We start from the raw sequence: 25,938 nt of genomic DNA on the forward strand, positions 1-25,938 counted from the left end.
ATCATTCAACCTATTAGTGATTTGGGCAAAAACTGTAAAATTGGTATCAGGAGAATACACATGCACACCCGAATGCACACACACACACATACACACACACACACACACACACACACACACACACACACACACACTTTCGTAGTCAAGATGGGAACTTCATGTTTGCTCTGAGTAAAAGTATGAAGGGGAAGGCAGGGTCAAGATTTGAAGACTGAAACTCTCTTTGGAACAAATAGCTTGAGGTTTTTGGAGGTGAGAAGAGGAGGAGTTTGGATCATGGTTTATTCACCCTTTCTGGATGAAACCTCAGTCAATTCCTTCACCTTCATCCCACCATGCATAACATAACAAAAAATGATAGGTTATAAGGTTAGAGAGGGTATACTCAGGAAGTCTTAGATGAGGACACAGATCCACAGCGCTAAGGGACAAGCATAGAAGCCTGTAGAAAGCAAAAGACAGCTGTTTCCCATGAACTCTTTAACATCCCCATGGCTTCACAACTTTCATCACCCTCTGAGAGGTGTATCCCTCTGAGGGATCAATACACTGAATCATGAAGCCAGTTTTATGCATTAAAAGGAGAATGGAGAGAGGGAGAGGGAGAGAGAGAGAGAGAGAGAGAGAGAGAGAGAGAGAGAGAGAGAGAACAGATAAGCATGCTAGTTAGGAATTCGTTAAGATCCAAAGTAGAAATGATGTCAGCAGTAAGTATTTATAGCAGTTAGTTAGGTTGAGTAAATCCACAGGTCATGTTGGTTTGTTTTGTGTTACAGACCTTGTATTAGGTAAGTATTAGTTATACATATACAAGCTGCTTCAGTCATTGCCTGACTCTGTTGACTTATCTATAAATGACATACGATCATTACCAGGACATTTTAAGCTCTAAAATTCTAAGATCCTATTTTCTCTATCCCCTGTCTTCCTAAAAACAGCCAGTCTTCCCGAGGAGCACTTCCAGAAGGTCATGAGGGCAGAGGAGGGATTTGAGTTGAGTCTGCTTCTAGGTTAAGGGGAAGCTGCCCTGTGGGTGGCCTTACCTGGAAGTAAGAGTTTTCTATAATCAGGACCTGGGCAGCCAAATCCATACTCATGTCCTAACAATGGGCCCAGTTTCCTGATCTTCCAGTAAGTGATGGCTTTTGGCCTAGGCTCCAGCCAATCCTTGTTTCCCATGTCCGAAGGCCTCTAAAATGGCCTCTGATCACTCACCAGTGTCTGTTTGCTATGAGTCTTTCTGTCCACATTTCCAGGAACCTGTCAAAGTTCTGTGAAGTGCCTGCCCTTGACTTCTGTTACCCACAATGGCTCTATCGGACGTAGGCAAATTGCTTCTCCTTTGGACCCTCAGGTTTCTCCCCTATAAAATGAGAGCTCTACTGAGAACATTTATTGTATGATTTTCTCCAAATGCAGAGCATTGCAAAGGGTGCTAAAGATAACCAGAAGTAATGTGACCGGAAGAGCATGGACGGTCTGTCTGTCTGTCCGTCTCCCTCTCCCTCTCCCTCTCCCTCTCCCTCTCCCTTTCCCTCTCATCTTCTCTCTCTCCCTCTCCCTCTTTCCCTTCCTCCCCCCCTCTGTGTTATACTCATCCTTGAAAAATGTGTTTGGAGGTCAAAGGTCAATGCCAAGTGTCTGTCTCTCTCTCTCTCTCTCTCTCTCTCTCTCTCTCTCTCTTTGAGGAAGGGTCTATCACAGAACTTGGCTCTTTGTGATGACTGACCAGCAAGTCCCCAGGATAACCTTGTCACTGCAGAGGTTACAGGAGCTGGCTGCTTGCCTGGCTTTCTGCATGGGTGTTAGGGATTCAAACCCGGGTCTTCATGCTTACTCAGCCATCTTCCCAGCACTCTTCCCTTTTTTTGCTAATAGCATGTCTAATGAGAATGGTGTGTTGTATATTATTCTGTCTCTGTTACCTCACACTCACAGCTAAACAGCAAGCCGCATTCACTTCACTTTTTTCTAAGTGATGAGGCTTTGCCACATGTCATCTCCTGGGATCCTCACAGTAAAATCAGAAGGTGGGGTGATGGTTTCCATTTTTAGATAGAGAAGGGAGATGCATAGGTGCTGTGACAAAGATCCCACACACTGAGGCAGGAGAATGATAGTCTTCTTTCTTCTGTTCCTACTGGTTCTCAGCCCAAGGTAGCTTTGTCCCCAGGGCATTTATTAACAATGGCATGGGACAGCTTTGGTTTTGAGCGTAAGAGTGTCACTGGGATTTAGTGTGCAGAATCCAGTGCTGCTGCTACACAGCCCATCACACACACTGCACCATGCTCCTGTCAGCACACCATTCATTTCAGTCAACAGTATGCAGGCTGGAAAACCCTGGTTATATCACATGTAAATGACCCCCCTCCACCCACATATCACTGCGCTTACATCCTTAAGGGAACTGCCTCCAAAGGCAATGGAACTGCCTTAATCAGGGCCTGTGTTAAAGGATAACAGACAAAACCAGAAAACTTGCCTGAATATATAGAGATCAACCTATTAGATGTTTCTGGCTTCCTCCAGTTCTGCAGGCAACAAGCGGTTGACCAGAGTAGCTTCTAGGTTGCTCTTCTTACTAGGGAGTTAAGAGAGCATCAATTTCAGAGGTATTGGAAACCATGTTCAAACTAGCTCTTGCGCTTAACACTGATGTGGTTCTGAGTTAGTCATATGGATACTCTAAGCCTCGCAGTTCTTCGTCTATGAGTGGGATACTTAGGGCTCATTCACAGAATGGCTGTGAGGATCCTGAAGGACAAAGGAAACCTCCGCATCTGCTCTCGGCAGCAGGCCTTTCAGGAGCTTCACAGCTGGTTGCTGAGCTATGAGAAGGAGGGCAGAGCCAAAGGGGGAAATTGTGCTCCTCTTGTACTTACAGATGCAGCCCATCTATCAGCTACTGCGGCACACAAACCTGGGGCCTCTGGAGGCTAAACGTCAGAACCTGCGCAGGGCTTTGGACCAGTACCTGACGGAATTTAATGCCTGTCGCTGCGGACCCTGCTTCAACAATGGGGAACCCATACTCGAGGGCACCACCTGCCGGTGTCAGTGTAGCATGGGCCGACAGGGCCCTGCCTGTGAGCGCAGGGTGATAGAGGAGATGGAGGTGATGGAGGGTAAGACTCATGCAGCCCGTTATGCCCTAGCCTGACATGGATACCAGGGGCCAGTACACAGAAAGAAACTTTGCGATTTCTAACCTCTATTTCTGGGTGCTCTCAATGACTGCTCTAGAAATCCACAGCCAAGGGTTTTATAGTTCATGTCACACGCTTGGTTGTTCTTCCATTTTCTTTCTGCTATCAAGACCCTTCATTGTCCAGGTCTGCTGTTAGGCTGAAATGCACTCCACAGGGAAGAGCCTCTGGAGCCTTTAGGCAGGCTGTGCCCCACACTCCTCTTGGCTTCTAGTGGTTGTCAACAGATCTTGGAGTTGCTTGGCTTATAGACATATCATTCTAATCTCTGCCTCCACAGTAGTATGACTCCCCTCCCCTCTTTCTCTCTGCTATCCTCTCTTTGAGTGAACACAGGTCATTGGTTTAGGTCCCAGCCAAATGCATGTGGCTTTATCTTACTGTGGTTTCACAGGAAAGACCAAACTTTCAAATAAGGTTCTGGTCACAGGTAATGGGAGCTGGGAGCTGAAGGTGTCCTTTGGAGGGATGCAGTGGATGCCATTAGACAGGGAGTTACTACTAAAAACAGTGAGAGCAAAGAAGATCCAAGAGTGTATAGTTTTAACCAGCACTGTGGAAGAAATTTAATAAGAGAAATAGTGACTTTCTTCCTTTAGGACGAACTGGGGGACCCTGGATGTGAATCCCAGATATTACACGAACCCACTCTGGGGATACTGGTTAAGCATTTCTTTGGGGGGGTTCAACTAGTTCCATTTAAGTTTCTCTCTCATACACACATTCCCTCCCTCCTTCCCTCCCTCCCTCCCTCCCTCCCTCCCTCCCTCCCTTCCTCCTTCTCTCCTTCCCTCCCTCCCCCTCCCTTCCCTCTATTCACCCCTCCCTCCCTCCACACACCCTTCCCTTCTTCCTTTCCTCCCTCCCTCCCTCTTAGGGCTTTATGCATCCTGGACAACTACTCAATAACAGATTTACACTCCAGCTCTCTCTTTACTTTTTATTTGAGACAGACATTCACTAAGTTGCCTAGGCAGGCCTTAAACCTGGGACTTCCCGTCTCAGCTTCTCAAAGAAGGCTGAATTACAGGCCTGAGCTGCCAGGCCTGGCAAGCTCCCATTGTATCAATGCACATCCCCATACCTAAGCTTTCAGCTTACAAGACAGGCAAAGCTACTTTGATATGACACACAGGATGAAGGCAGAGTGTATGGGTTGTAAAATCAATGTGTAAACCAGTTTCATTTGGCTATTGTACAGAAGAACATGTACATAGAACAAGGGAAGTCTGGATAGAGAAATCAAAGGTACTGTGTCCATAACAACCTCCTGGGGAAGCACAGAGTGGGCGAGTAGGAGCAACTGGCTAGACAGCCATCTGTAGAAAATAAATAAAGCATGCAGCCCTCTGACTCAGTGGGAGCCTGACACAGCTGTCTCCAGAGTAAAGGACTAGGTTAACGGAATTAAAGAGCTAGATCGTCATTCTTCTGACATGCCAGGAGCTTCGTTCCTATGTGCCTTGACAGATGTTGTTGAATCAAAGTTGGGACACTGTAAGAGGAAGAGTGGGAAAGAGTGGACGTTATTGGCATTAAGAACACACAGGAAGGACAAGATTCCTGGGAACTGTCTTGCTTTGCATGGTCTTTGAGATCAAAGTTTAAGATTAATAGAGCAGAGGATGTTGGCTTAATGAGGAAGGACTTTCTCTCAGATCCGCTCTGACATGTATGGAGGGAAGCTGATGAGCCCATAGGAAGTCACAGTGGGATGGGAAGATTTCCTCAAGGAGGCTCCCACCGAAGAATCTCTGTGCCTCAGATTTGGACTAGGAAAGGACAACATAATGAAGACTTGTTAGTCTGAAGCTGAAAATAATCTAGCTTGGCTAGGAGGAACCCCAGACAGCAATTTCCTTAGTATTCAGGGGTGATCTCCTCGTTGATCTGGTTTTGAGATGATAGGGGGTTATTATTCCCTCACTGAGAGAGTATCTCCAGGCAGGAGGCAGAGCAGCACAGCTCTGAGGTCAAACATGCCTTTGAATCCCAGTGTCTCTGATTCTCATGTAAGCACTTGCTGCAAAATGAAATTATAGTAGTGTACTCCTCACAGGCTGGGTTGAGCATTAAACCAGCTAAGTAAGGCGCGTGCCAGATTCCATGCCACCAAGCAGAAGGAAGAGGCTATTGCTTGCCCGATGCACAATAGACAGGCTGTACCTGGGTTGGTCACTTCTCTGAAGTTTCCCTCTGCTCAAGAATGGACAGTTTAAGTCCCAGACTGCTATCTGCTATCCAGAGGAGAAATTTTGAGAGATGTGGGAAGGTGAGGGAAAGCCCACATTTGAGAACTGCAGATACAGAGAATAAAAACTACATCACCAACCACCAGGTCCTAGGCTGTTGCACTGTCTTCTCCTGGGAGCTGGAGAAGCCACTGCCTGACTATTTGGGAATTGGTGAATTAGAGCATGGGGTGGGGAGGGAAAGATACTCTGGGCCAAGATAACCCAGCTCCAGAGCTCAGGGACCCTCCTGGTTCTCCAGTAGGGTATGTATTAGGTTGCAGGCCCCTCAGCCAGGCAATTTTCCCCCAAAGACCAAAGGCTACTTGCCAGAAATAATGGTTCTTGATTCCAATCCAGCATCATAGCAGCACATCCTTGTATGTGAGCTTAATTATTCCCACAGAGCCTTATGGGATACATGTTCTTGTTAATATCATTGTACAGATGAGGAGCCTGGGGCAGGAGCAATGTTAGATAATTTGTCAAAGGCCATGTGGCTAGAGAATGGAGGAGCAGGGAGCTGGGCCCAGGAAGTCTGATGCCAGGGCCCAAGGCCTTGACCTAACTGTAGCTACTGAGTCTGTCCCACGTTAGACTGTTTTGAATGAGCAGAGAGACTCTGAGGCAATCTCAGTAGCAATCACTTACAGGAGTGGGGAGCGGATTTGGGCTAACCACTTCATGACTTCAGTCAGGTCTGACTTCGAGACACAGGTATGATCCTTGGCTTGGCCATTCTAATTATTCCCTTTCTAGGGCCTGGTCCACACAGCAAACAGATAGAGAGAAGAGGGGTCACCTAGACAATCCTCACACAGTGTGGAGGCCAGACTCTGTGAGAGTCATGCTGGGCCATAGGCATATACTATGGGCTGTGGGAGAGGAGCAAGATACCCGTGATCTGGGTGAGAGTGGGGGACTAGGAGCTGTATTCAAAGTCTCAATACTGCATTCATTTCTTGGAACATTCAGCTAACCTCATGACCACCTTCCTGAACGTTCAGACTGACAGAGATTAAGCTGGCAAGGCAGAGAAATCTGTCAGCTTCCACTGAAACCCATTAGGATCCCTGGGAGTTTTCCTAGCAAGCCTTTGCCAACAGGGACAGAGTCACGGAGGTGGGAGAAATAGAGACTAAGAATCCAGCTGTGGCTGCCCCATCAGGGAGTATAATTACAGTGCTGGAAGGGACTTGGAGATAATCTAATCCAATGATGTTCACAGTGAGATCTGAGGAGCCCTAGGGTACGAAGACCTGCCCCCAGGGGAGGAGGGTGAGCCTGGTAGTCACCCTAGCTTCAGTGGAATTGCTCTGCTTTCATCTGAATTAGATGTGGGGTTCAAGGAAGGTTTAATTAGGAAAAGGAAACGGTGATAGAAAGTGATGAACAGCCCCCATTGGATTAGTTCATGCTTCTCATAGAGCCAAACCTTAACTTTCCTGGGATGGGGGACCTGGAGAGGCACAGCCAGAGGAGTGAGCCAGCAGCCCTGGGTGGGGTTCCGTGTGCTCGGTTTCTAGACTCCACACTCAGTGCAAGCATTGTGGAAGTTCTGTACAATCTATCATACCCCAGGATCCACCATCAGGCTCTGAAGAGTTTGGATTAGAAACTTACAAACAGAACCTCAGCAATCTACTACAGCGATTTCTAACTAGACCTCTGCCTTGGATATGCAGGATGGTCATGGTTCTATTCCTTACACCCTCCGATGACTTGGAATCACTCTCCCAGAGGAGTACGCTTCCTGCCTTGCTCTGCGGTCCATCTTCTATGCAACCATGGATTCCAATTGCATTTGATGGACTCCCAAGTGGCTTATTTCTACTCTGTCCAGAGTTTCAAATTAACCGAACCTGCAAGCACATAGAGGTCTTGGTTTGCTACCCAGGGCATTTCCCCAAGGAAGGACTATAGACCATTCCGGAGCAACAAGGTGGCCTCTGGCCCTACGTCTCCAGACAGCTGCTTCTCCTACACTAACCTCCTCCTCCCCTGGCATGTTTTCCTACAGGAGCCAAAGCTGATGGCCGCTGGAGCTGCTGGAGTTCCTGGTCAGAGTGCAGAGGAGGTTCCCAGGAGATGAGGAGACAGTGCAATAACCCAGCACCCCAGAATGGAGGCGCCCCATGCCGAGGGAAGAGCCTGCAGACCAGGGCCTGCTGAATACATCTGGATGCAAACTGGGAAGGAGGCTGTAGATGCTGCTACCTGGCCCAGCTGCTGCTTAGGACTGATTGCTGCTCTGAGTAAATGCAAACCCACAAAGGCTATTCTCTTCATACATATTTTTTTCTAGTAACAACCTCATACTACTCAGCCTCTATCAATAACCTGGCTCCAAAGCTGCCTCCTTGTTCCAGGGAGTTGTTACCTGGAACACCTTTACCTCCCAGAACCACCTTTCTATCTTCTTCTATTCAGGGATGCTTAACAATAAACTGGCTGTGGTTTAGATACATCAGAGAACATTCCTCACAATTCTGGAGGCATAAACTGAGAGATGAAGGTTCCAGCGGGTCTAGGGTCTTGAGAGGCTGTGTTCCATTTTATATATGTCCCTTTGTTGTGTTGTCACATGGCAGAGGGGCAGGGAGCCTCTAGGGCCTCTTTAGTAAAGATACTAGTCCTACTCATGAGAACTTTGCCTTTATGACTTTGTCATCTCTCCAAGTCCAGCCTCTTCTTTGCACACTGGGTATAGGACTTCCATGTGGAGAACTTAGAGAGACCCCAACATTCAGACCTCAGAATGTCTCCTGTGACTCTCTCCTGGTAAGCCATCAAATTTGAAGATGGAAAGTGGGCTGGTTTTATTCAGCACGGTATCTTCAGATGCCAAAGCTGCGCCTTGCAGACTGCAGGGGATCTCATCAGCAATGGTTGCTGGACAAGTAGACAGACCAAGAGTCAGTTCACAGGTGAGGTCTGCACTGGTCAGCCTTGAATAGCTGTGGGTGGACTTGGAAGGGTCAATCAGTAAAGATCAATATCCATTCCCTGACCATCCAGAGAAGAGCCAGTCACACCAGCCAGCCTAGTGTTCCTACATACTCTAAACCATGTATATGTTCAGCACAGTTGACAAGTGACTTAATCGGGTTTCTATTGCTATGAGAAAACATCACGAGCAAAAGCAACTTGTGGCAAAAGGGGTGAGTTCAGCTTGCATGCCCCACTCACAGTCTACCATGAAGGGAAGTCAGAGCAGGAACTAAAGACAGGAATCTGGAGGCAGAAACTGAAGCAGAGACCATGGAGGGGTGATGCTTACCGACTTCCTCTTCATGTTTTTCTCAGCCTACTCTCTTGTATCATCTGGTATTACCTGCCCAGGGATGGCAACACCCAGAGTGACCTGGGCCCTCTCACGTCAATCACTAATTTTTAAAAAACTGCACTACAGACTTGCTCAGAGGCCAGTCTAGTGGGCTTTTTTCCTTAACTGAAGTTTCCTCTTCCAAAATGTGTTAAGCTGACATAGCACTAGCCACATCAACATCCCAGGTTCCCAGGTTTGCCCCTGGCTTCTCTTTGATGTTGGTAGAATTTGTAGATATGAAGCCTTCAGAAACAGATGGCCAACTGTATACACGAAAAAGAGGAGACTCTTGGGCACTGGGAATAAATTATTAACATCAACATATGGAGCATCCAAGTGACTGCTGAGGAAGAACAAGTCGGAGACTGCAGTCTCCACACGTCATGTATACATCAGAGGCAGCAAGCACGGCGTCTATCTGGACCCGGATGGACTTTTAAACAGATCAACAGGGAGGAAACTTTTGAAAAAGAAATCCAGCCTGATACAAAGTTTGACAGTGAGAAAAAACATGGGGAGGGGAACTTGCGGGTGTTTATGTGTTATACATAGGGACTGAGAAAAACATCAAAAACAAAGAAAGTCAGATGGATGAGACCCATCCCAGTGCCTGTCACATAGCAAATTATTGGCATCGTCATTGTTATTCCCATTGTTAAAACGTGGTTCAGAGGTTTATCTAAATAAACTTGGCTCTCTTCTTGCTTTCTATCTTGTGAGTGTAGCTTTTCCCCTTTAAATTAGTTTATAATCATAATTTGCGTACATTCATGATTTGGTGATTATTAACAGCTGCTTGCTAGCAAGTGACTGGAGGCAGGGTAAGAGAGGCCAAGTGGGCAATTGATGAGGACTTTCTATCTTGCTCTCAACAGTGGTTCTGTAGTTCCCAACCTTGGCTGCCCGTGAGAATAACCTGGGGAGATTTCACAAACCTCCTGTCCAGAAGCTGCATCACAGACCAATTAAATCTGAACCACTGGGGGCTGGAGTCAGCCATCAGCAGTCTCCAGTGCTCCCTTGGCAATTCCAAACACAGGCAAGGTATAGCACCACGGAGAGTGAAAGAGTCGTTATATGCCCACGAGGAATGGGGTGCATGGCACACAGAGGGCCGGGGGCAGACCACTTGATCTTTACTATTTTATGTAGGCTTACCGGGGACCTCTAAAGGCTTGTTTTGTGAGGTCTACTCCACAGTTAAGGAAACTAAGTCTCATGAGTCAGAGCAGTGGACCAGTTATTTCACACACAACTTCAAGCACTTTTTCCCCACCCCATCACATCACCCCCTCCCCCAGCTCTGTTGTGTCTGTCTGTGGAGGGTTCTGCATGGTAGTTTGTGGTGCTCAAGGCAGGGAGGAGATGATGACGTAGGGATGGGAAATTTGGAGGAAGAGGCAAAAGCAGCGATTCTCAACTCATGGGCTGCAACTCCTTTAGGGGGCTGAATATCAGCATATCATATTTACTTTATGATTCATAACAGTAGCAAAATCAGTTATGACTTAGCACCAAAACGATTTTATGGTCGGGGGTCACCACAACATGAGGGATTGTATTAGAGGGTCACAGCACATGGAAGGTTGAGAACCACTGGACTAAAGGATCACACATGAGCCGAGCCACCAGCAAAACACAGGACTCTCCCCTGCAGCATTAGCCATTAAAATAAAGCAGCCGTGGCAACCTTACACTCCGTCAGTCTCTCCTTCCTCAGCAGTGGTCCACCCCCACAAAACATAAACCTCTCCCAGTACATTTCCCCCTAGGTCCTTTAAGGAGATCTATCCTCTCAGGTTTTATAAAGAGTGGGGTGTAAACACATGGCTTAAAGATATACTCTTCAGCTTGACAGTGTGTCTTTTGAAAAGTAAATTAACTAACGATAGGGAAAAAGGCAGTAAGGAGAGAGGCTTTCTTCTTTTCATTCTCTGTGAAGAAGATCTAAAGAGTCCCACATTCAATGGATCTCTCCTGAGTGGTATGCCTTTAGGAGGAGAAAATGGACACAGAGAAAGGGCAGGCTTCAGAAGCCACACTGCAGAAATGAGGGATGCCTCAGCAAAGCCTGCGTGCCTTACAGGGAAGGGAAGATGATGCCAGAAAAACAGACCAGCATTTCACTGCCTGGAAGGCAGGCTCCACTGCTACCCATCCACTTCAGAAATAAGCAGGCTAGGCTGGGAATGGAACTCAGTTAATAGAATGCTAGGCTAGCACTTATGAAGTGTTGCATTCAATCTTTAATACTACAGGTCTTAGCGTTCTGCTGCTGTGAAGAGACACCATGACCATGGCAACTCTTATTAAAAAAAAAAAGGGTCACTTACAGTTTCAAGGGTTTAGTTCCTTATTGCCATGGTGGGGAGCATGGAAGCATGCTAGCATGGTAGCTGAAAGTTCTATATCCAGATCAACAGGAAGAAGGAAGAAAGAGTCACTGGCCCTGGCTTGGGCTTCTGAAACTCCAAAGCCCACTCACAGTGACACACTTCCTCCAACAAGGACACACCTACCCCAAGAAGGCCACGCCCACTCCAACAAGGCCATACCTCCTAGTCCTTTCAAATAGTGCCAAAGAACAGAAGCCCAGCTATATAGCAAGTTCAAGACCATCCTAGGCTAGGAGCAGTTATTATCTCAAAGAAAATCTATTTTTTATAGTAATACAAATTTATTGTCTTAATATTGTGAAGGCCTGAAGCTTGAAAGAGGTCTCTCTGATATAAATAAAGTTAATTGGCTATTATAGCTGTAATTACAATGGCTAAATTGCAGAACACACCTAGGTTTCTAAAAGCAGAGGAATGCATGAAGAAAATGATCTTCCAAGCCCTAAAGAATGAAATAATGTTGTTTGAAAAAAACATTTAAAAAGGTGGATGCAGCAGCAGATAATCATATTAAGTAAATTTAGTCAGTCTCAAAAAAAATTTTCTCTCGATGATGGCTACTGGAGTTTACATAGATACATAAGATGATGTTTGTATATATGACACAATCATAGAAGGGAGGGCCTGATATGCTTTAAGATCAAGAATTGACAAATGGGACTTCATAAAATTGCAAAGTTTCTGTAAGGCAAATGGCACTGTCAATAGGACAAAACAACAACCAACAAATTGGGAAAAGATCTTTACCAATCCTACATCTGATAGAGGGCTAATATCCAATATATACAAAGAACTCAAGAAATTAGACTTCAGAGAACCAAATAACCCTATTAAAAAAGGGGTATAGAGCTTAACAAAGAATTTTCAACTGAGGAAACTCGAATGGCTGAGAAGCACCTAAAGAAACGTTCAGTATCCTTAGTTGTCAGGGAAATGCAAATCAAAACAACCCTGAGATTCCATCTCACACCAGTCAGAATGGCTAAGATTAAAAACTCAGGTGATAGTAGATGCTGGTGAGGGTGTGGAGAAAGAGGAACACTCCTCCATTGTTGGTGGGACTTCAAGATGGTGCAACCACTTTGGAAATCAGTCTGGCGGTTCCTCAGAAAATTGGACATAGCATTATCTGAGGATCCAGCTATACACTCCTGGCATATACCCAGAAGATGCTCTAACATATAACAAGCACTTATGCTCAACTATGTTCATAGCAGCCTTATTTATAATAGCCAGAAGCTAGAAAGAACCCAGATGTTCTTCAACTGAGGAATGGAAACAAAAAATGTGGTACATTTACACAATGGAGTATTACTCAGCTATTAAAAACAATGAATTCGCGAGGTTCCTAGGTAAATGGATGGAACTAGAAAATATCATCCTGAGTGAGGTAAGCCAATCACAAAAGAAGACACATAGTATTCACTCACTGATTATTGGATATTAGCCCAGAACCTTGAAATACCCAAAATTCAACTCACAGGCCACATGAAGCTCATGAAGAAGGAAGATCAAGTGGGGGTGCTTTGGTCCTTCTTAGAAGGAGCAACAAAATACTCAAGGGAGCAAATATGGAGACAAAGTGAGGGACAGAAACTGAAGAAGGGGTTGTCTGAAGACCATTCCACCTGAATATCCATCCCATGTGCAGTCACCAAAGGTAGATGCTGATGTGGAAGTCAGGAAGTGCATGCTGATAAGAGCCTGATATAGATGTCTCCTAAGAGGTCTGCAAGAGTCTGACATATTCAGAGGCAGATGCTCACAGCTAACCATTGAACTGATCATGGGGTTCCAAATGGAGGAGTTAGAGTGAAGACTGTTGGAGCTGAAAGTGTTTGCAGCCCCATGAGGAGAGCAACAATACCAACCAACCACAGCTCCCAGGGTCTAAACAACCAGCCTGGGAGCACTTAGGGAGGGATCCATGGCTTCAGCTGTATATGTAAGGGTGGAGGGCCCTGCTGGGCATAGGTGGGAGAAGAGATCCTTGGTCTCATGAATGCTGGATGCCCCAGGGGGTGGGAATTTGAGGGGGGGTGGGAGGTGGGGGGTAGGTAGGGGTATACCCGCAGAGAAGCAGAGGGGGGGGGGGGGGGATGGGGGTTCCGGGGTGGGGGGGGGATGGGGTAAGGGGATAACATATGAAATGTAAATAAAACATCCAATAAAAAAGAAAAATAAATAAATAAATAAATAAATAAATATTCATTCTTAGTGGAAAAAAAAAAAAAGAAAGAAGGGAGGGCCTGGAGTGGTTAGGTGTACTTATCGCTTGCTCTTCCAGAGCATCCAGGTTTGGTTCCCAGCATCCACGAAAGGTAACCCACAACTGCCCACAACTCCACCTACGGAGGGCTAATGCTCTTCTCTGTCTTCTGTGAGCCCTGCATGCACGTGCCGATCATACACACAAATATTAAAAATTCATTTTCTTAAATGGATAAGTAAAATTGTTCAGGAGACAATGAGGACCAATAGTTGAGGAGAGGGTAAGGAAGGGCAGGGAGTGTGCGGGAGCATGCTTAATATAGGACACATGTACGAAAATGTTTTCTAATGCAGTGCCACATACCTCGAACATTTTAAGAAAAGAAAAAGGATAATCAACACACTCACACATAAACATATAGATAAAACCACCAGGGTTATGTTTCATCTATAAGACTCAGAAGACAATTGATTCTGGGCATTCTCCAGCTTTGGAGGTAACTACATTCCTTGGCTAGTGGTCCTTTCCCCCAGAAAAAACTAACAACAATGACAACAACAACAGTAATAAAAAGAAATTTTAAAAAAGAGAGAGAAATAGAGAAAAAGAAGATGTCAGGCTAACTTCCAGTGACACCTGACACACAGGCCACTGCTGGATGTTGGAGGTGCTGAGCCACAAACCCATCAGTACAAGGACTTGGGGTCTGACAGAGGAAACCCATAGACAATTGCAATGGGTTCCTAACTGGGAAGAAACCTAGGGTGGCATAAAGAAAGTCTAGTTTAGGAATCAGGGAAGACAGCTGGAAGCTGGACAACCAGCTGAGCCCTGGAAAAAAGTGTAAGTCAGAAAAGCAACACACATATCACAGGAAGGGGATGACACAGAGGCACAATGACTGGGCGAAGTCACAGAACTAGCACTCACAGGTGTTCAATTGGCTCTGGGGTAGCGCATGTTCGTCTCAAGTGGGTGAGTGTGAGCCTCAGGTGTGGTCATGGGCCTTTCTGGGAGTAGCAGGTGCAGCATCTCAGTCTTTGCCAGCTGCCTTTCTGGGGTTTCTGTGTTTCTGTAATTATCATGGCCACATTCATAGCACGCGCTCTAATCTAAGACCTGTATTCCACTGTGCCTTTGTTGTATTCCTCAGATACCCTTAAAGCCATTGTTTCAGAAATCCACTACTGTCTTTGACATAAGGGACAAAGCCCTCCATGACTAGTTCCCAAGTGTGCCTCTGACCCTAGCTCCTCTCTCCTCCTGTCCTCCCCTCTCCTCCCAACATTCTTTGGCCAAGGCTTAGGTTCCTTTCCCAGAAACCCAATCTAGCTATTCCTATGTCTCCAGTATGTCCTCAAGTGGCTGTCTTTCTACATATTCCAAGTACTATCACTATAGTCTGCCTTTTTGTTCCATCTACTGGCTTCCATGACAGATGGAGACTTTTATTTCCTCTCATTTATTAGAGCCCCAACAGCCAAGACGTACCTTTCCATTTTCCTCTTATTCTTTGATACCAATGACCAAAACCAACATGGCCTTCATGTTTGGCTGTCAGAACTTGTAAGAAAGAGCTTCAGAGCAAGACACTGAGCAGGATTCCTGGATCCCATGACCTTCGAAAAGCATTAGAGGACAGCCAAGCCCAAAGCATCCCAGAGGCACAAATTAAAGAGCAAGCTCACCCCTTTCCACCTTAGTGAGAGAAAGTCTATCAAATCAAATTAAAAGTCCCTTATTCATGGCCTTGGGATTTCCCCCCTTCCACTGAAGAGATAAAGAAAAATATGTCTCCTTCCTGTATTAACAGCTTAAAGCCTGAGATAAATCCTCCCATCCTAACCTGTTTTTAACAAATAGGCTTGGCTGTCAGGTAGCATGATACATGTCTGACAGATCTATTTATCCATTCTATTTCTTCAGAGATAATGCTGAGAAGTTTTATCTGTTATTTGGCCCCTTCCCCCACTCTCATTTTCCTAACCAAGCATGTGGAGGCAGCAGTTGATGGATGGATGGTGTGAGGGATGAAAAGAGGCCGGAATCAGATCGTTTTCAGGATGTGAACAAACCGGATTATTAACAAGGAGTCACTGGGCAGAAGGCGGTGGGGGAGGCTGAGTGGATCTCAGACAATGGCCAGTGATGGATGGAGGGACACCTGGGGCTGCAAGGTGTGGACTTGAGATAACTGGTAGCCGCTGCTGGGGTGATAATGGGAGTGCCTGGGCTCTGTGCCTACTCCTGCTTCAAGGCCAACGTCAGGCCAGACACTTGACTCCCGCTGAAAATCCTCCAAGAATTCCCTTCTGCACACACAACCATGGTTCCCTCTCTCTTTTCTCTCTATAAGAGGCATGCTCAAGGAAGCAGTTGGCAGGCAAGGGAGGCAGGAAATGGGCAGGGTGCTTTTTGTATAGCACCCAAGCATAGGAAGTCAGTTTAGTATCTGCCTCATGCTAAGTGTTTGTGGGTGATGCCTTCCCTTTTTATGTGCCATATCATATAACTATCACATCTGTGTCACATGCATAGGGAAGAGACGGTACGTAACTTGGGTAAAGAAAATGATGGTCTTCAGTCTCCTTGCCCTGTTTAGCACATTGACCCCCAGTCCATTTGATCTCTGTACTGCAGAAATGCAGGCCAGGGTCCTTTCTCTGTGGGTATCTGCGACCTCCCTGAGACTAATCTGGGTCTGCTGTGCCTGTACTGGAAGGCTATACAGAAGAGCCACAGCAGCCTTGGACTGCACAGCCTGCTTTGGAGCTGTGTGGTATAACTTTAATTTTTTCAAAGCCTATTTTTAATGATGGCTCTTAAACACTTTAACCTCCCTTGTAACCCCCCCCCACACACACACACACCAGAGGTAGTAAAGAGGAAAGGATATGGGGGAAGAGGGAAGTGGACCTGTTTAGAAAGGTTCTTTGGAGCAACTCTCATCTGTGTTGTAATGGAAATCGGCAGTTCAGTTTATAAGTTAGCAGCGGTAGCTCAGTCCACTCACAAATACTTAAAAGATACACCAGCAGTCCAGTTTGGTAGAGTTGGGTGAGCAGCAGAGTTGGCATGACCTAGCAGAGACAGCCAGGCCTTAGCCTTGGCAGGAGGGACCAGGAGAAGTTTTCAGCTGTGCCTCTCTCAGGGAAGTGAAGATGAGAGATCCCCAAGCATTGCACAGCTAGCTGTAGCAGAAAGCCTGGTTCAGCCTCCATCACTCCGTGGAGTTCTATTTATACCCTCTAAACATCACGTGTTCTCCATGTGCCTTGCCTCAGCACGGCTCTTGCCTTATCAAGTGCTTCCAATCAGCCTGAGTCCGAGGAAGCAGCAAGAAACTTCAGTACATCACCAGAAGTTGTTCAGTGCACTTCTCTCTATGGAGTGCAGCTCAACTACACAATGTAAGGTGGACCAATCCATGTGCGTTGTTAGCAAAGAATCCTTCATCACATGTCCTTTCATGTGCTTCCTTTAGTGAAACATCTTTCCTGTGTCTGCTTCAGCAAAACATTCCTTCAGGAGTCGGCCTTAGCCTTTCACACCTGTGTCCACCTTAACAAAACATTCCTTCATGTGTTTGCCCCAGAAAAACACCATGCAACTGACTTTGTAAAGAACGCTTAAGTTTCCACTTTAGTGTGGTCTCAGGGAAGTCACTCGGTCTTTCTGAGGCTGTCCTGTCACCTGTCACAGGCAGACAATAAATCCACCTCTTGCAGGCACTGAGAGGATTAGGCCTGGATTAGGTATGTGAAGTTCTTTGTCGCAGGTAATGGTCTCTGCAAATATTAGTTATTATGCTGTTACATTTCCCTTAATAATGCGGAGCTTGGGAGAGAAAAGCTCTCCATGTCCTTTATTAAGATATCCCTAGGAGCTAAGCAATTTTATGTCTTTTTATTCTCGTATGTTGTAGTGGGTTTTGCACTGAGATGTTTTTAAGGTAGTTTTAAATGAAAACCAACAGCGTGGGCTTCTTAGTGATGTTTTGAGAATCCCTGAAAATGATCCTGGCAGCGATTTATCTAAGTAAAGAGGGCCTACTGGGCTCAGGGCTTCTTCTAGATCTAGGGATCCCCACAATGTCTACATTGCCCCCAAAGGAGACATGCGTCATGTCCTTCTTACAAGTGAGGGGACAGAGGCTCCTATTGAACAGAGTTTGTTCAAGGCCATAGAGCAGTCAGCCACTGGCTTCAGAGCATGTCTGTGGAGTATTCTATTATGCAACCTCTCTTCAGTGTCTCCAGCTCTGCCTAAGAGGTATGACATCATGCCTCTGTCTCTATGAACAGATATTTAAGCATTTGACTGGCTCAGGGTAAGAACCTGGCCAACACTGAAGACAGGTTATTCAAAGGGGAAATGTCTTCACTCACTAAGAATGGTGTCTCAAAGATCAACAGGCTGCTGTTAGGTTGTATGTGGGCAGTTCATCTATAGGAAAAACTGGAGGCTCTAGAGATGGCTTAGTAGGTACTATGAACTTGGACTAGAAGCACCCACATAGAAGCTGGGTGTGGCAGTAAACATATGTAATCCTGGCACTGGTCAGGAGGAGACAGAGACAGGAGGATTCTAGAGACATGATGGTCAGCCAGTCTATCCAAACTGGAGTTCCATTTCCATATCAAAGGTTAGGGCCTATTGAAATAAATAAAAAAAAGAGTGGTAGAGATTTGAAAACGGACAACCACATGCCATGCATGGGTGTAGGCAAATACTGCACACCAGCAGCACCACAAATTCAAACAGTGGAAGGAGAGTCTGGAGTGGAGTCTGATACAGCACATGGAATTCCAGGTGGGGTAAGACGAGGAATTCAAGGGCGTTTTCTGTTGCATAGTAAATTTAAAGGTAGCCTGTCTGTCGAAAGAGAGAGGAGGGTAGGGAGACAGAGAGAGAGGAGAAGGAGGAGGAGGAGGAGGAGGAGGAGGAGGAGGAGGAGGAGGAGGAGAAGGAGGAGGAAGAGGAGCAGGAGGAGGAGGAGGAGGAGGAGGAACGAAATGAAAATAACCTAGGTTAGGTCATGCATACACAAGAAGGGAATGTTAGTAAGATTTACTCCGCTATGGCAGAGGAAGCAGAACCTAGAAGGTATCCACCACATGATGGCAGAGGGACCACTGCCCTTCCAGGATGTCTTTGGATATGAAATTTGAGTCAGAATATTGGAAGATAATTTACTTTATTCTCCTGCCCACTCCCACTCTAATAGGGAGATGGGAGTTTACTATCTATGACCCTTGTTCTCCTAACCAGGCTTTCAGATTTACCCATCACTGGGATGAAGTCACCCCGTCAACCCTTCTGATATTACCACATCTTCTCCTCCTGGGCTTCACCTTTCTTTTACAATGCACGAAGCTCCAGAACAGGGCAATCTTTCATTAATGCTTAACGTCTGTCTTTGGAGTTTCTGGGTCTGAAGTCATGTCTTGCCCCAGGTCACTAAGGCTCTAAGGCTATTCACCAGCACTGGGCAGTCCTTCTCTTGGCCCAACTAATTCTTTTTTCACTAGTCCATTACTTTTACTTTATGTGTTATTTATTGACAACTCCCTAGTGCCAGACACTGTCTTTAATGTATAAAAGAGAGTACTATGCTGAATGCTACTGTGAGGCCTATATAGCAGTGGAGAAAAGCATCTATTCTTGATGGGTCAGCTTTCCATTACTGTAACCAAACAGCTGAGACTGTAGAGTTAAAGCAAAGAAAAGGATTGTTTTGGTTCCTGGTCATAGTTGGTGAGGCTAGGGTTCTACAACCCGTGTGAGGCCATGCCCCAGTGACCTAAAACCTCCCATCATGTTCTACCACATGAAGCCTTCCGATACCTTCCAATACTTCTAAGGAGAGGACCATAGCCTTTGGAATCATTCTAGCCCAACACTGTAGCTTACCTTAGCCTCACAGGAACAACTATCTGAAGGAAGAGCGCTGACACGTGGAGGATTTAAGGAGAAGTTCATGCTGCTGTGTGTAAGCTCCTACAGGGATGCAGGGATGCAGGGACCAGCATTTCTCCATCAGTGAAAGCGCTTGCGTCCCCTAAGATGCTGCTAAAGGCTTTCTGTGCCAGGCACTCTCTCCCAAAAGATTTTCTACAAATGCTTGAGAACCACAATATCACTGTTTCTCTGTGTAGTCCTGACTGCTCTGGAACTCCCTCTGTAGACCAAGCTGACCTGAAACTCAGAGATCTGTTGCCTCTACCTCCTGAGTGCTGGGATTAAAGGTATGCACCACCACCCAGCCTCAGGATCTTCTTTTTAAGGTAGAGATAGCCCTTCTCTCCCTGTAGTCTGGCCAGCAGCAGCCTCTCCTGGCCCTGCACCCCCTCTTGCTTGCTGCAGTTGGCTAGTTCTTCGTAAGGATCTGGATTCTATCTGGAACTTCCTCTGTCATCTACTGCTTGCATAAATTCTATCCTATCAAACTCAGACTAAAATTAAATGGGATAATTCAGGTTAAAGACTTCATAAACTACAAAACACTCTTAATTGGCAGCTATTATTATTATTACTATTGTTAAAGTAATTATAACAGATATTATCTCCACAGAAATTATGCTATTAGGCCAGGATCACTCTGGAAAGCCTCCTATCCTGGCATTCAGCATGCAGGGGAGCTCATGATGTTTTAAAGATACTGCTCTTGGATGTGGACATCCCTCCCACACAGGTACCTTGGGCTGTACTTGTACTCACGGTTCAGGGTCACTGCTAAGCCACACTGCTGGGAGTCTGCCTGCAGAATACTTCAGCTCAGCACAGGTACGCTGGGGTGAGCCACCGTTGCCAAGACTCCGAGAGCACCGTTTGCATTTATTTTGTTTAATTCTTACATTCTGTTTCCACCTCCTCCTAAGCACATTTGTTTGCAGAAAGAGCCACGTGGGGAAGTTCAGCCCACAAATAAGAATATAATTATTACACAGTTTAGCAGTGCCTGGGCGTCACCCGAGTACTCAGTGGTGCTTCACAATTCAATTGTCTCTCCTTCAAGACCACATTTAATAGGATAAACAATTTCTGCTAAACGCAATAAATGTGAACCTGGGCTGTCATCTCCATAATCAACTCAAATTTCCCATTAGAAGTGGTGGCTGTGATTGAGATTCAGAATTTAATTTGGCGGTGCTCGCCTCGATGTGCTACTGTCAGCTTCCTGGGAGCCTCCCGTCAACCCAAGACAGAGTGGCTCTTCCCTGTCTCGGGGGAATCTTAAAAGAAGATAGATTATAACTCAAGAAAATTATACTGCCTCCGTATAATGAAAGAGATAAAACATTATTGCATTATCCTGTTGAAATAACAGCAGACAGCAAAGCAATAATATTAAGCTAAACAAGGGCCCAGACCCGTCAGTTCGATTGCAGGGGACAGGGGATGCGGAAAGGCAGACGGAGCTGCTATACTGCCTGCCACTGCCCCAGGCAGTGAATCCTCAGCTACTTCCCAGTTTCCTATTGACTCTGCTGGAGAGAGCTGGCCAGGCCAGACTGGAGAGAAGCTTCAGTAACATGGATATGTTCTGCTCTCAGGACCCAGTACCAAATCCAGCTGCTACAGATGCAAAGCAGGTATCTTGCCTGAAAACAGTTGATTGCAAATGAACGTGATGACCCCCAAATTACCTGTAGCATGCTGCTTTTCCGAGTCCAATTCATTCTAAGAATAAACTCACCTGAAGTTCCTCAATCAGGGAGATGTGCCCATTGGACAAACAAAACAATGGAAAGAAGGAATGAATAAGAACTATGGAGCTTTAACTACTTAGTATTTTAAAAACTAATAATAAAAAGATATTGATAGCCCGGACAACAGTAGTCACCCTGCTGACCTCTTCAAGTTCTCATCCCTGCAAATAGTATTTGCACAACAGCTCAGGGAGCTCACTGGAATGTGCAGACAATCTCTCAGAGGAGGGAACATGATGGCAGTGCACGCTACCACACAGCCAAGAGCCTCTTGACGTGTTTCCCAGACACAATGATCTTCTCTTTCCATTGTAAATCTTTTCTACTGGAGTGATCAGTTTTCTTTGGCTCCCAGTCATGTTCTATTATTGATCACCATCCAAGTCTGTTCCTTGATGACTGTTCCCATATGCTTTGCTTCCTCTACTCAGCATCAAAGAAGCTAAGGGACCCAAAGCCACTCTCCCACCTAGGCAGCTGGCAGAAGCTGATTGGTAACATGAAATGCACAAGAACACACACCTATGCACACATGCACACATACCTGCACATAAATACACCCAGCTTTCTGCTGCATTTTATTTCATGAACAGTTCTTTGCTAACCACATGCTCATTCTGAAAAGGAGACAAGCCACCCAGATTCCGGAGCCTTGTTTGCAGCACAATTCTGACTTTTCCTAATGGTATGATCTGGAACAAGTCATTATATTGCCCCCCCCTCCCAAGCCTGTCTCCTGTATATTTGTCTTGCAAAGTTGTCATGGGGATGACATTGGGGTGCACAGAGGGATGCATTGGTGGCACACAGAGATCATTTCATAGAGATTGGCTATCTTTATGACTGAAGAAGACTCTGTGCTTACCAAGGGATGGACAACTTCTTATTGATTTACTGCTCCATTGTTCAATACCTACTATGTGCCTTTGTTACTGCATGGTGACTAAGAAAGTCTCTGGCTCCCAGAACATGTGAGGGTAACGAAAGTGCAGAGCAGGCAAAGAGAGGCTCACTATGCATGGACTTAGGGTTTTGCTCAACCCACTGTTTACTCAAATTATCATGCACTGAACAAACTAAAATCTTTAAAGGGCAGAGTGGCATTGCTGTTTGTTGTGATAGCCAAGGGTGGGAGCTGGTGTGCTGGGAGCCTGGCTAAGTGTGTGAGGGCTGGAGCTCACACTGGACTACCTGCTGGGTGTGTTCCCTCCTTTAACAGTTGAGTGTTTCTGAAGCAGGACCTGAACAGGGGCTGCCTCCTTTCTGAGGGGCTGGATTGTTGCACTGCCTTTGTCTTGTTTTGTGTCCTCCAGAGCATGCAGACCAGTCGGACCAGCAACTCCACTTCCCATCTATGGGGATGTCTATAAGAAAGAAGGACAGTGGGTATGAATTGGTTCTTATACTCTCTTGTCCTAGGAGGTGGGGTAGGACTGGGTCAACAGGCTTTTGGAATCTGAATCTCTGATATCTGCCTCTAAAAAGGGTTCTTTTTCTCATCATTGCTCTCTTCGTTCTTTCCTATCACTGACTATTATCTCATTCTACAATGATTCCTTGCCCAGGGCGCTCCTCCTTTTCCCATTGACATCATCAATTCTATTAGCACTTTAGTAGCCCCTCAGATCTCAGTAAACTTGTATTTCTTTATAGAAGTATGGGACCGTTACCTCTTCATCATGCCCCTGCATTTTAGGCTGTCAGAGCATTTGTAGCAATTGTTGCATAGAAATTTTAAATGTGTTTATGGAATAATTCACATAGCATTAATCTTGTTACACCATAATCTTTGTGATGACAGAGTCCATACTTGATTTGCTCACAATAAATTGCAACACCTAGGCTGGCATACAGAAGGCTTTGGGCAAATAAACAATGGCTGGCAGGAGGATGAACGGGTAGGTGGATGGATGGGTAGGTGAGTGGGTGCATAGATGCACGTATGCGTGGTGAGAAGATGGATGGCTGGGTGGGTGAATGAATAAATGAATATATGACTAGGTGGGTGAGTGGGTGGATGTATAGATAGATAGAAGAATGGGTAAAGATGTTGGGGAATAGATGGATTGGTAGCTGGTGAACTGGTAGGTGGGTGGATAGAGGCATGGACAGATGGATGGAAGGGTAGATGAGTGGGTAGGAGGGGGATGGGCCAATGGATGGTTTACAGATTAGACACATTAAGATACTGGATAGTTCCTCATGCATGAAAGCTATGTTATTTACTGTGAGAGTAGTATATTTTAAATGAGGTGAATATCATTGCCACTCTACGCCTTGATGCTTATTGTCTACTAAGGACTGACATGGTCATAGGTGAGGCTGCTGAGTCGCCGTTTGTTTCCCCGTGATAAATAAGTGCAAAATGAAAGAGCTAAAGTGGACAGTTTCCAAGGCCTCCTCCAAACAGAAACACTGTAGTCTTGTGATCCTACACTCTGAGCGGGTCACTCTCCGAGACCTGGGTGAGGTGCAAGAGGAGAGAATAAAACCAACTATGATGTAGAAGGACATGCTTAAAGGCTGTGAAGTTAGTCATATCTGCTAACCTGGACCTGACTTCCTGCTTTCACTGTGAATGGTGACCCACTGATCTCCAGTTTCTTCATCTGTATAATGGGGATACGGTCAGGGTTGTCTTCATGGGGGTGTTGTAAAGAATAAATTATTTTCTATATATAAAATATAAATAATAAATCCAAAACAAATCAGTTAGTGTTTATTATGCTTTTTCAGTATATTAGCCATCATTTTTAATGATTTATATGACTCATTATACACTCAGGTATGTGTTGTAGTAAACAAGATCATATCCATTTCACAGACAAGAGAAGTCAAGGGTCTTGTTCAGGGTTATTAAATGACAGTGATGAGATCTGAATTCAAGTTGAGTTCAAGAACCTGGCCAAGGGGCCTAGTGCACAGTAAAGTGCACAGAGAATGTCTAGTGCTTTGTCAGATGTGTTAGGTGCATTTTTAAGGAGGCCACCAAAAAGTTATGGGAAGGAATAAAAATGAGAGAAGAATGTGAGTTTGACAATTCTTAGATGAAAAAGTGGGCAAAGAATTTGAGAGTGGAAAGGAAAGTTTTCTTGGTCTTTCATTTGTTAGATTATCTATCTATCTATCTATCTATCTATCTATCTATCTATCTATCTATCTATCTATCTGGCTATCTGTCTGTCTGTCTGTCTGTCTGTCTGTCTGTCTGTCTATCCATCCATCCACATCTGAGTCATGGAGGTACAGAAGTCAATGGGATATTGGATTACTTACAGAATGAGGGGAGGAAAACAATGTGAAAAGCATGTGTACATATCTTCAAAATCTTGTGAGCATCTTCAACAGGAACTGACTAATTCCATTTAGGGGGCAGGGAGTGTTAAAAGAATTTCTATATAGGACACACACACACGCGCACACACACGCACACACGCACACACACACACGCACCCTGGATTTTGGTTGGATAGTACAAAAAGAACATAAGCTTTCCACCACAATCTAAGAAGGGTTAAGAATGTCCCGCATTAGCAATCCTACCCCACAGTGCATTATTAAAGGTAAAAATGACAAAAAGCCAAGCAGGATCCTGAGCACCACAGTGACAGCCTCCTTGTCCACAGCCCACCTTGCTCTTGTTCTTTTCAGACATTTTCCTAGAGTGTAATTACCCAACCAACTCTGGAAGACTCATTACCTTTCCGATTGGTGTCTTCACAGGCTACACCTTGGAAGCCAGTGGGGCAGATGCACTCACAGCGGGATCCTGAGGAAAACAGGCGGAGAGCATGTGATCCCACCCTGTAAAACCGGGACCAAAGTGCTCAACCCCAAGCACCTGCATTTCCATCAGCTAGGCACGGGAACAAAACAGTGAGTGAGGTGTTATGTAACGTGCAGATGCAGTGCCAAGACCTGCTCCTTCCCTGGACAGGAAGGGCCCTCAGGAAGGGGTGTCCGTTGCCATTACGAGAATTATATGGTGCCACTGAGAAAATTGCTCTGTAGTTGATCTTTGACTCACACTTATATGCTTTCAGGATCAGATGCTGCATTAGCAGTCCCTGAGGCCAGCCATCTCTCACCATAAGTAATAGTCTACTCTCTGCTTACGTTCCTCTAGGGAGGTCCCCACTATTTGAGTCTTGCCCCATTTACCTTTGGCAAGTTCTAAACCTTTGGAAGTGCTTCTCTATACTAGGAATCTGCCCCCTTGGAGTATCTCTCATCTGATCATGAAGAATGTCTCCTCAGGACAGACTCTGTGAATGTCCTCATCTGACTCCATATTACTCCATGCCTCTATTCTATAGGCTGGTAGACGCCAGCTGCTAAGTTCTAAAGTTCTTGCAAAGCAAGAAACACTATAGTAATCCGAGACCCAAACTCTGAGCTGCCGAGCTGATCCTACTTCCTGTGAAATGACCATCATGTTCACAGCTCCACGATTCAGCTAAATGCTACTATAACCCATGTGATCCTCTGAGGCTAGAGTCTAGGTACCTTGACCACCAGAGCAGAATCCCCCTGCTGCCATTTTCCTGACTTCTTGGGAAGTAAAAGTGGTCAAATAGTTGCCCCAGAGTCAGCATCCCTGCAGATGATACCTTCCACAAAGAACTCCATGGCTCTGAAAAGTAGTACCTTTCAGGACAGGGATTCCATTGCCTCTGCAAGGAGCACAGTGGCAGGAGCTGACCTCCATCTGGAATTCTTCTAGCGCCTTCTTTATGTTCTGTTTCACTGTGCTGGAGTACGCAAAGTCTGTGGCTGTCACAAGCTCATACAGGGGCTCAGCCTGGGACAGAAGAGACAAAACACACATCACCTAGAGGCCAACACAAAGC

At 45.6% G+C, this 25,938-nt stretch overlaps 2 protein-coding genes across 3 annotated transcripts in view; one reads left to right on the forward strand and one right to left on the reverse strand.

Moving 5' to 3' along the window:
• The window catches only part of C8a (complement C8 alpha chain), a 55,499-nt gene extending 46,020 nt beyond the window's left edge, over positions 1-9,479 (forward strand). For both annotated transcript variants that reach the window (XM_028786715.1, XM_028786721.1), the window contains 2 exons: positions 2,888-3,128; positions 7,461-9,479. In XM_028786715.1, the coding sequence (XP_028642548.1) occupies positions 2,888-3,128; positions 7,461-7,612 (393 nt within the window). In that variant the 3' untranslated portion in view covers positions 7,613-9,479. The remainder of the gene's footprint in view (positions 1-2,887; positions 3,129-7,460) is intronic.
• A 12,154-nt stretch (positions 9,480-21,633) lies between these two features.
• Positions 21,634-25,938, reverse strand: part of C8b (complement C8 beta chain) — a 38,787-nt gene continuing 34,482 nt past the window's right edge. The window contains exons 10-12 of the mRNA XM_028788139.1: positions 25,736-25,889; positions 24,789-24,857; positions 21,634-22,452 (exon numbers count right to left, since the gene is read on the reverse strand). Coding sequence (XP_028643972.1) covers positions 22,301-22,452; positions 24,789-24,857; positions 25,736-25,889 — 375 coding nt within the window. The 3' untranslated portion in view covers positions 21,634-22,300. The remainder of the gene's footprint in view (positions 22,453-24,788; positions 24,858-25,735; positions 25,890-25,938) is intronic.

The sequence above is a fragment of the Grammomys surdaster genome, unplaced genomic scaffold, assembly GCF_004785775.1.
Source record: "Grammomys surdaster isolate TR1022 unplaced genomic scaffold, NIH_TR_1.0 100, whole genome shotgun sequence".
Taxonomy (NCBI): domain Eukaryota; kingdom Metazoa; phylum Chordata; class Mammalia; order Rodentia; family Muridae; genus Grammomys; species Grammomys surdaster.